The sequence below is a fragment of the Passer domesticus genome, chromosome Z (genome assembly GCF_036417665.1).
Source record: "Passer domesticus isolate bPasDom1 chromosome Z, bPasDom1.hap1, whole genome shotgun sequence".
NCBI lineage: Eukaryota > Metazoa > Chordata > Aves > Passeriformes > Passeridae > Passer > Passer domesticus.
Genome location: NC_087512.1, coordinates 79487142 through 79497947, shown reverse-complemented (window position 1 = coordinate 79497947; position 10806 = coordinate 79487142). Strand labels below are relative to the sequence as shown.

At 44.4% G+C, this 10806-nt stretch overlaps 1 protein-coding gene across 4 annotated transcripts; it reads left to right on the top strand.

Moving 5' to 3' along the window:
* The first annotated feature begins 807 nt into the window (after positions 1-807).
* Positions 808-9704, top strand: LOC135291084 (ketosamine-3-kinase-like). Of its 4 annotated transcripts, none has more exons than XM_064405082.1 (7): positions 873-992; positions 3148-3272; positions 3772-3923; positions 5716-5807; positions 6246-6328; positions 6732-6854; positions 7526-9704. In XM_064405082.1, the coding sequence occupies exons 3-7, from the start codon at positions 3781-3783 to the stop codon at positions 7874-7876; spliced, it is 792 nt and encodes a 263-aa protein (XP_064261152.1). In that variant the 5' UTR covers positions 873-992; positions 3148-3272; positions 3772-3780; the 3' UTR covers positions 7877-9704. The 4 variants fall into 4 exon arrangements, with proteins under 4 accessions (XP_064261151.1, XP_064261152.1, XP_064261154.1 ...); XM_064405084.1 differs by lacking the exon at positions 3148-3272 and adding an exon at positions 1518-1565 and having other exon boundaries at positions 898-992; XM_064405081.1 differs by lacking the exon at positions 3148-3272 and having other exon boundaries at positions 808-992.
* The last annotated feature ends 1102 nt before the right edge of the window (positions 9705-10806 follow it).

Here is a 10806-nt window from a genome sequence, read left to right as displayed (position 1 = left end):
TGGAGAATGAATGCCAGTATCTGCACAAGAATTTGTTTTCCAATAAGAGACTAAACCAGAAATTTGGCAACAGCGAGCAGAGTCCTGGCACCCATTGTCTGCTTCAGCCAGGATACGTCTACCAAATGTGCCTTATTTATTTAAAACTTTAGGTTAATGCCGGTAAGATTACGTATGTCATTACTGAACATTTATTTAAGGTGATGTAAGCCAGCATCAAACTTTTGTATTAAAGTTTGTAACTTTGTAAATTGTAACTACTTCTGTTGTTGCCTGTTATCAGATTTGAAGCTGATTTTTCTTCTTTTCATTTCCTTTCTTCAAGGCTTTGTATAATAAAGTTATCCTGGAGATCCGGTACCTTTATTATGCAGCAGATTTTAAGAAAAATATTGTGGGACAGTGCTGTCAGGCACGTGGGATAGTGGGGATGTCATGTGCAGAGCCACTAGTTGGACTTGTGGGTCCCTTCCAACTCAACACATTACGTGATTTCGTAACTGGTGGAACAATTTTGGAATTGTTCGGTGATTAAGAAGAGAATAAAACTGAACATACGGGAGAACTGACACACGAGGAACGAGAGAATCTTTTGACAGTAGCGGCCGGGCGCCTCAGCCGCCTCAGCCGCCTCAGCCGCCTCAGCCGCCTCAGCCGCCTCAGCCGCCTCAGCCGCCTCAGCCGCCTCAGCCGCCTCAGCCGCCTCAGCCGCCTCAGCCGCCTCAGCCGCCTCAGCCGCCTCAGCCGCCCTTTGCCCGCTCCGTTCCGCCCCGTCCCGCCCCTTCTCGGCCCGTCCCTCCCCTCCGTTGCTCGCCCGCTTCCGCCGCGTCCCTTCCCCGGCAGTCGCCGCCATGGAGGAGGCCCTGAAGCGGGCGCTCGGCACGACGGTGCTGCGGCCGACCGGGAACGTGGGGGGCGGCTGCATCAGCCAGGGCGAGAGCTACGACACGGACCACAGCCGGGTGTTCGTGAAGACCAACTCTCAGTTAGAGGTGAGCATAGGGATCGGCGCTGCCGGGGGCGGGCAGGCCCCGCGATGGGAAACAGCGATCCGGGCCTGGGGTGGCAGCGGGAGCGGGGCAGTGCCCGTCCCTGTGCTGGCCCTGCTGAGGCCACAGCTCCAGTGCTGGGTCACCTCTGGGCCCTCACACGGGGAATGGAGGGGCTGGAGCGGGGCCAGGGAAGGGAACGGAGCTGGGAAGGGAATGGAGCCCCAGGAGAGGCTGAGGGAGCTGGGAAGGGAATGGAGCCCCCAGGAGAGGCTGAGGGAGCTGGGAAGGGGCTGAGCCCGGAGCAAAGGAGGCTCAGGGGGGCCCTTGTGGCTCTGCACAGCTCCTGCCAGGAGGGCACAGCCGGGGGGTCGGGCTGTGCTCCCAGGAACAGGGACAGGAGCAGAGGGAACGGCCTCAGGCCAGGGCAGGCTCAGGGTGGACATCCACTCCCAGGGATCCAGGGCCTCACCACTCTGACAGTCAGGAATTTCTTCCCGATATCTAACCTAAACCTACTCTCAGCAGGAATTTCTTCCTGGAAAATGTTGTTAAGCATTGGAAGGGGCTGCCCAGGTAGGTGGTGGAGTCCCGATCCCTGCAGGTGCCCAGGGAATGCCTGCACGTGGCAGTTTTAGTGCTGTGGTGTGGGTGGCAAAGTGCAGATGGGTCAAAGGTTGGACTCGATGGTCTGGGAGGTCTTTTCCAGCCTGGCTGATTCTGAGGTGGGATGGTGTTGTGGTATTGGTGTTGTTTGTCCAGGACTTGCAGCACCATGAGATGCTGTTGTCACCTCCAAGGGTAGCAGTGGTGTAACAGTGTCTGCAAGCCTCGTGACAGGGGCTGAGGCAACCCAGCAGGCACAAAATCTTCTGCTGAGGGGGTGTGTGCCTTCTGTGGTTTTAATTAAAACTTTTAATTCCCTGCACACAAGAAAGAGTAAGTGATGTTTTTCCGTAATTGTTCAAGCTTTTCTGCTTTGTCCTTTCAATACCTGGAATGTGCTGTCGAAGGGAGATACCAGCATTTGGTAGAGATACGTACAATGCAACTCATTTCCTCAGCATGCTTTGCAGGAACAGAGATCAGGTGGAATTTACTTTAAAGATACTCTGTACTTGTGTTTATCACATAAATAGCTTCAGTGGCAGAACAGGAGTCAAAACTTCTGTTTGCCCTTCATAGCAAGCAAATGTGTTTGAAAGTATGCATGCCACTATATCTATTCCAAATTTCTCAACAATTTCTGGTCAAGCTGGGGAGCTGAATGGAGGTGGTAACATGGGATAGTACAGGAAGGTTATCCTGCTTCACAGAAGAGAGCTGGAATTGCTGTAGCCCTTCCTTAGGCCTTTGCTAATTCTGTATTTAGCTGTGCAATACAGCTAGCTGCAGGATCAGGCTTGGTAGGGGAAAAAAAAAAAAGATTTGGATGGATTTTCTACTCAGCAGTTTCATTTTGTGTGCTTTTGCCTGTGTGTGGATCCTGGGTGCTGATTAAAGCAAACTCTGTTGAAGTGCTGTAAACGCTGTGCTGTGCGAGCAGCAGCTGCTGTGCATCAGCAGTTCAGAGCCAAGTGTGATGTGTTAGGCAGAAACAAAGTATTGCCTGATTTCCTGTGGACTCTCTTGAGGCAAAAGGACAGCCAGGGATGTCTCCCAGAGGCGGAGCACCACGAGGAAAGGCTGGGAGAGCTGGGATTGCTCAGCCTGCAGGAGAGAGGGCTCTGTGGAGGCATAATTGCACCTTCCAGTGCCAGAAGGGAGCCCAGGAAAAGTGGGGAGAGACTTTTTACAGGTAAACCTGGAGTGACAGGGAAAGGGGGGGTGGCTTCAAACTGACAGAGAGTAGGTTTAGGTCAGATATAAGGAAAAAATTCCTGACTGTGAGAGTGGTGAGGCCCTCAGACAGGGTGCCCCATGATCTGTGGGAGTGTCCAAGGCCAGGCTGGACGGGGCTTGGAGCAGCCTGAGGTAGTGGAGAGTGGCACAAGGTATTGTTTATGGATGTCTGGAGGTCCCTTCCAGCACAAACCATTCTGTGATTGCATCTTTGTTGATGTGTGCTGCAAATTGTCCTGTGACTGTGTTGCATAGAACATTTCTAAAGGAACATTCTACTTCATTCATTCCACTTCCCTGCTTTTGCTTTCGCCAGATATGTTAAATTTCCCATGTGCTCTTTCTACAACCCCCGCCTGACTCTTGCAGAGAAGCATTTCTTCATGTGATGAGTGTCCCTGATCTCAGAGGAGGAACTCAGGAGAGTAGATTTTCCTTGCTGTGAGTAGCAGGTGCAGAAATAGGTCCCAAATTCAGAATGTGCTCCAAGCAAATGCCGCTGGTGGTGGCTTGGGTTGTGCAAGTGTGATAAGGGACATTTGGCTGCTACAGCTGATTGCCACCCATGCCCTTCCCCCATGAGGTGAAAGAAAACACCATGGAAAACCATTCTGCTGAAAGCCCTGATGGGGCACAGCTGAAGGAACTCATACTTATCCCTAAGCAGTTTGCACTCCTTCACTTGCAAACAGACTTTCTAAATGGTAGAGAATTCTAGAACCTAAGTCAGTTTCACTCACTTGTTTTATGAAGTGACATCACTGTATTTGCAAAACTCCTGTCAGGTCTGGTGGAGTGGTCCTGTCTGTATCTTGTGTGTGAATAAACATTTTCTCCAACCTTTCTATGTAAGTTCTGCAAAATCAATTGGTTTTGTGGAAGCGCTTTGTTTACCTGTCTCTGCCTGTAGCTGCTAATGGTTTCCCTTAATATCTGGCAGGCTAGAAGAATGTTTGAGGGAGAAATGGCAAGCCTGGAAGCCATCCTGAAAACACAGACAATAAAAGTGCCTAAACCCATGAAAGTTGTAGACCTGCCTGGGGGCAGTACTGCGTTTGTGATGGAGCATTTGGAAATGCGGGGCTTGAACAGGTAAGGCAGTGTTGTCTTTGCCTCTTTTAACCAGAAGTTTTGGCTGTCATGATAGTTAAATCAGTTGTTTTCATACAGGAAACTTCTTTAATTTTTTTCTAAAGTGAGTCAGGACCGCATGGGAAATCACACAGCAGAGAGCTGTACAAAATACTTCATCATGCCTCACCTAGCAAATTGATTACACATCCCAAAGTGAGTCTGGGTTTTGGTTTGTTTGCTTAGGTAATTAGTGATTTTTAGAGTAAGTTTTCGTTTCACAGAAAGGAAAATGGCCAGCCTGATCACCTGTGTTGTGTACTTGCCCCCTATATAAGAACCAGTACTTTATTGCTGGGCATGAGTGTGCAGAGGCACTTCCCCAAATAATTAATCATGATTTCAGTATCTTCAGCTCTTACCTTCATTTTGATAGTTACAAACTTTTGACCCTTCTCTGTGACAAGCACTTAATATGATGAATTCATAAGTGCTTGCATTAGGGAGGTGATCATGCCCAATTTTTCATCTCTCTCTCAGAACCTCTGCACCCAGTTTAAAGCCTTGTTTATCTTCCTGCTTGTTGGCAGAGTTTATAATTTGTGAAGAGCCCTCAGTGAGTCCCAAGAGAAAGGGCAGAGATGTTGCTGTTTTGGGGTCAAAAATGGTACCTTTGGCATGCAGATTTCCTGTGTTAACAGGAACAAATTGAATAACAAATTGAAAGAATTGAACAAATTGAAGAAATAAGCGTCCTTAAACGACAGTGCCTGGAGAAAGGGGAAGTTGAGCAAGGTCAAAAGTCTAAAAGGAACATAATTTTGTTAACATGGGAGGCAACTGGTTGTAATATCTGTTTGTAGTTACTACAAGACTCTCCTGAACCTTGTAGAGGATGAGGTTTTAGTAAAAATAGATAATAAATTAGGTCCCTGTGACTCTCATAATCTATGTTACAGAAAAGCAGCTGGAAGCAGCAGTAGAAAGAAAAGGATCAGCCTTTTGGTTCTATTTCCCAAACACAGTTTACCAGAGTTTAAATTAAAAAAAAAAAAAGGCACAACATGTTGTGCATGCTTTCTTATCTTACTGAGAGTCCTTACAGAAGTGATGTCACGCAGAAATTAGATTTGTTAGTTTCTCATTGTTAGTAAATTTATGCTTTTCACTATGGTCGAGACGACGGGGGCTCCCGGGACGACGGAAGAGATGAGAATCTTGACTCCATGTTTCAGAAGGCTGATTCATTATATTACGATATATATTACATTAAAATGCTATATTAAAACTATACTAAAAGAATAGAGAGAAAAGGATCCATCAGAAGGCTGGAAAGAAGAGGAATGGAATGATAACAAAAGCTCCTGACTCCCAGAGAGTCCGAGCCAGCTGACTGTGATTGGCCATTAATTAGAAACAACCAGCATGCACCAATCCCAGCTGCACCTGGTGGTAAACAATGTCCAGACCACATCCCACAGCCATCAGATAGTTAATAGTTTACATTTCTTTTCTGAGGCTTCTCAGCTAGAATTGGAGAAAAATCCTACCAAAAGGATTTTCCATAAAATATCATGGCTACATTCACTTTCAGTGGTGGTGTCAGGGACAGCCAAATAAGTACATTTTGTGTTAATATGCAGTCTTTATAGGAAGACAAGGTGTTCATAACTGGAATACAATGAAAAAAAATTTGTTAGAGATGTAGAACTGCTTTTAATTACTTGATAAATCTGTTCAAGTAACTCCTGGAATATCAAGACCTGGTTCTGTTCATATGTCACTGATACTCAGATTATTTTTTGTTTCTTAGGCACTCAGCACTGCTTGGAACTCAGCTGGCTGATCTTCACCTTCATAACCAGAAACTTGGAGAGAAGCTGAAGAAAGAAGGGAGCATAGTTGGTACAGTACATAGCTGTTTGCAAATTTAACCCAGTTGATAATAATCTACAAAGCAGTTAAAATTACTTTTGCTTCTTCAGGACAAGTTCATCTTCCCCTGAAGATAGCATGAGAATAGGTTTGGATGAAACAGACCCAGGCAGGGATTCTTTTACTTTTGTTTGCTCTGTTTGGGTCTGTGTAAGCAAAACACATACTCAGTTTTGGACGTGAAGAATCTCAAAGTACAATTTTGAAGAGCAGAATATAGCTGCTTTACATGGAATTTCAAATTCAAAAAACAACCACATTGTAACTTTAAAAAGACCATTAAAGTGCATTTTTTTTTATTCTCAGCAGAAGCAGTATTGTACTCTTGTGTAGTTTTAAATTTTCATTTGTGTCATAGATGCTCAGTCTTTTGTCACTGTTGTTGAATTTTTGTCTTTGGTTTGAAAGGTAAAGGTCAAGGGCAATCAGAAGTCCAGTTTGTGGATCAGTTTGGCTTTCATACAGTTACCTGCTGTGGTTATCTTCCACAGGTAGGTTGTACTTTCTCAGACTGATAGAATTTTAAATTTATCTCGTTTTCCCTTCAGTGACACAGAAGGTCAAAATTAGCATAATGGAAATAAATGAATTTTTGTGGAGCCATGAAAATGAAAAGACGTGGTTCTGCCTGCTAAGGAAGGTAGTGATTTGGACAGCACTTAAAAGTGCTTTGGTCACTGAGAGCGCTTCAATTTCCTGGACTTTAATCACTGAGAGAAAATTATTCCCCTAATTTAATGTTTTAAAATAACTTTGATTAAATGATAATAGCATTTACTGTCCTGGATGGTGCCAGCACGAAGATTCTGTGATCCTCAAAAGTCTTATTTGAAAAAGAAGCAGCTGTGCCTTTTGTGTGGTGTGGAACTGACATCTGCAGTGCTGTTCCTTCAGGTGAACGACTGGCAGAGTGACTGGGTGACCTTCTTTGCTAGACAAAGGATCCAGCCCCAGATGGACATGGTTGAAAAGAAATCAGGTGACAAAGAAGCAAGAGAACTTTGGGCACAGCTTCAGGTAGGAGCAATTCCCTTAGTTCTTATTACTGGAAGAGCTGGCTAAACTTAAATTTTGTTTTCTTAAACCAAAGTTCCTGTTTGTTGCTTTGCACCATGGTCTGTTGGTCAGAGACTCCAGTTTTTAGGGATTAAAATGCCCTTCTAAGGTATAATGGCATTTGCCACATCTCCCTATGGTAACATTCCAGAGTGAATTCCAAAGTGCCTTACTGTTTGGGAAATACTGGATGGAGTTCATATTCTCATTCTCTGTAACATGTTGATGATGAGAAATGTACCTAAGCAGTTCTGTCCTGTGTGCTGTCTGTTCATTCACTGTTCACACCTGATTAAGTGGCTGCATTGGCTCTTTGGGTCCTACATTTTGGAAATTTGGTGAGACATCCTTGAGCTTTTTAATGCTGAAGTGGTGGTGGTTGTTGTTACTAACCCTGGTCAATATCTGAATTTCAAGGCTTTATTTTCTTGCTGAAAAACATTTAGATGACCATTCTGCTGCTGCCCTTTATTAACAATAAGAGTTCTCTGGATGTACTCAGCATCTCTGCTGACCAGATCCTGTGTGTTTTAAATGATGGGTTTTAGGATGCTTCAAGTATGCAGATAAACCCCTACATTGTAAAGTGAATGATTGTGTAATTTACATGCTGTGCTTCTCTCCCCCTGCAGCTGAAGATACCCAGTCTCTTCTGTGATCTGGAAATCGTTCCTGCTCTCCTGCACGGGGATCTCTGGGGAGGAAATGTAGCTGAGGATGATTCTGGTCCCATTATCTTCGATCCGGCTTCTTTCTACGGCCACTCAGAGTACGAGCTTGCCATAGCTGGGATGTTTGGTGGCTTCAGCAGTTCCTTTTATTCTGCTTACCACAGTAAAATCCCCAGAGCTGCAGGGTTTGAGACACGCCTGAAGCTTTACCAGCTGTTCCACTACCTGAACCACTGGAACCATTTTGGTTCAGGGTACAGAGGGTCTTCTTTAAATATTATGAGAAACCTTGTAAAGTTACTTGCTGCCTAAGCCAAATACTTCCTTGTGTTGTTTGGAGAGCCCCATACTTGGTGGTGCAGCTGCAGGAGTAGTAATGCTAAAAACAACCTGTGTGACCCTTGATCTTGTTAAAGACCTAGAACCAGTGTCTCCTGCTGAATGCCAAGTGTAAAATAGCCATCCCTTCTTAGGATAGTTGGGGATAACTCCACAGGGGAGAAAATTTAGGAAGGAGTTTACTCATTTGCACAGTGAATAAAGGTCTCAGTGTCTAGAAAGCACACGAGACTGTGTAGGGTGATACAATTTTAGATGCCTAAAAGAAGTTGCTTGCTGCATTTTGCTGTGTCTTCCTCCCTCTTTCAGCTCTTCATGTCCAGTTGTGTGCATGAGAGCAATGTTAACAACAGAGCTGGAAAGTACAGGAGAATTATGTAACAGGAACTGTGAGAAGGGATTTGGACTTGTGTTAATTTTCACAGAGTCAGAGTGGGTGAGGTTGGAGGGGGATCACAGAATGCCATCTAGTCCAACCTCCCTGCTAAGCAGATTACTGAGGTTTGGGTCCAGAGGCTTTCAAAGACCTCCAGGGTTTTGCTGGTTGATTCCATTGGATGCAGCCTGTGGGTGCCTCCTGGAGTGCTTGTAGGCTGTTCTGTGCTTTCTGGTCAGTGGGCTTTTATCCTCAGCAATTCTGCTTCCACCAGAACTAGCTGGCTTCCTTTTTCGGATTATGCTTTTGTCCAGTAGTGTGCATTCTTAAAGAACTTTCCAGATAAGACACTTTCCATGTGCACACCTTGTGGAGCTCTGTTCTCTAATGAAATAAAACCTGCACATGCTTCACATGTGTGACTAAAGTGAGTCAAAATCCACCTAATCATGAAACAACATCAGCTGGCACTTTGTGTTTTCCACACATGTAGAGAAAACAATAAAAATATAACTTAAAAGGGGAAGGAGGGTCAGGAGAGACTCCTGGGATGGCTCACAGGCTGTAACCCTCTCCTTTTCCACATGAATGCCTATCAGCAATTTTACAAGGGGATACTACTGCTTGTGCTTTCTGATACCAGTGTGTTTATCCACAATAGTTTATCAACATTATTCTGGCACAAGGATCAGTAAACCACAGTGTTTATGTCACTGGGACCACAAATGTGGCCATTGTCAAGGCTGCACTGTTTGCACATCTGTGCTCATGGGAGTTCCAATGCAGACTTAAGAGTGCTGCACTGTTCACTCTAAAATATTCTGTGTAGAGGTCTCCCAGGGCCTCAGACATGCCAGGAAGGGGGAGGTGCAGACACCTCTGGGCTCAGGACTTCTCTGGATAACCTGGAAAGCAAGGAGGTCTTTCCTAAACTCTCACCTGGCAGTCCCCACTAAGTGCATGCTGTGGCTGTTGTGGTAAGAGACATGAGGAAGGAGGGTGACGTGTAACTCACAGAGCAGCACTTCACCCTGTCAGAAGTCCCTGATGACAGTTCCACACACCGTGGCTTTAATATGAATTTTTGTCCTCTCTTGATGTAGGCTGGTAGTGGTGCTTCTGTGCAAGCCTGCCAGGTAGGTGAGAGAGATGCATGATATCTAACATGCCCTTTGTTGGGGAATGGTTTTATTAACTAAAACTGCTTTGCGCTGGATGCTGGCAGATTGCTGAGGGTTTTCTAGTTGCTAGTTTGGCAGTTACTTACTTGTGGGAAACATATTTGGAGAAGACTGGTATTTGGTACTACTTTCCTTATTTTTACTACTTTTCTCACTGGCTGTTGGACTTTTGCTGCAAAAAATCTGCTTGGTAGAATAGGTTTTACTTTTACCTTGTGACCTGAATAAAAGGTTTCCCAGCTGATTATTGTTGTCTCTGTTTTCTGAATTAAGGCCTTACATCTTGGTTTATTCTTGGGGATTACTTGCCCTGACCTCTTAAAGATCCTTATTTGTTAGATAAATTATGATCATCGGAGGTGTTTCTGGGAATGTGCATGGTCATGGATTGGTTTGGAATAGTGTGTCACTGAAGAAAATTTACATACTCATTACAGAGCAAGTCAAGATGTTAATTTTCCTAATACACATTTAACTCTTTAACTATTCATTTTAGCAGGGGAAAATGAATATGAGGGTGGATTTTCTGTCTGTTGTAGTTCTGAGATAAACTTACTGATAAACAACAACTCTTCAGAGATGACCTTTTCCTAACAGAACTGAATCCAAATATTTTTTGTGATTGAAGAAAAGGTTTCTCTACGCAAGTTATGCAGGTAGGAACAATTGTATTTAGAGTTTTAATGTAAGGATATTATGCTCAATTTTTAAAAGCTGTTTTTTCCTGTCAGTAAAGTGTGAAGCAGTGTAGAGAGGCAGACAAATGGAATGTAGGAGGAATCTCTCCTGTACCACGGATCCTTTGGCCCTGAGCCCTTCCCAGGCTGCAGAAACTGCCTGCAGATACAAATGTTGCACTCCAGTGCTGGTTTTTCTCCTGCTTCCCATCTTCAGTGCTGTTCCAAAATAGATCTGGTGATTAAAACTGCTGCTGGGCTCTTCTAGCAGAAGTCAGAGCAGGTGGGAAGTGCTACAGAACTAGACTGTGACAAAAAGCTTTAGGGGGAAAATGTTTTTCTGGTAGCTAAGCCACACCACAATCACAACAGCTTTTTCTTTTTCTTTCCTTTTTTTTTTATTTTCTTTTCCTTTTTTTTTCTTTTGGTAAATATTCAGTTACTTTTGTTTCTATTTGAGGTTTTGTTTGTTTGGGTTTATTTTTTTTTCCCTTACCAGCTAAACAGAAAAATGAATTAGGGTTGCTTTCATGATGCAGATATAAGAATCTCTATTTCTTGTCATTATTTTGTTGCCAAACTACTTTATTCCTTTCCCCACATGCTCCACTGCAACCCAGGGTGTGATTCTTTCCTTTCAGAAGCTGGAGAGCCATCTAACCAAGAATC

Excerpts from the sequence above, each read along its gene's own strand:
- LOC135291084 (XM_064405081.1), top strand. The coding sequence starts at position 852 with ATGGAGGAGGCCCTGAAGCGGGCGCTCGGCACGACGGTGCTGCGGCCG. Across the intron at positions 5,808-6,245 it reads GAAAGAAGGGAGCATAGTTG|GTAAAGGTCAAGGGCAATCA; the intron begins GTACAGTACATA and ends TTGGTTTGAAAG. Across the intron at positions 6,855-7,525 it reads AACTTTGGGCACAGCTTCAG|CTGAAGATACCCAGTCTCTT; the intron begins GTAGGAGCAATT and ends CTCCCCCTGCAG.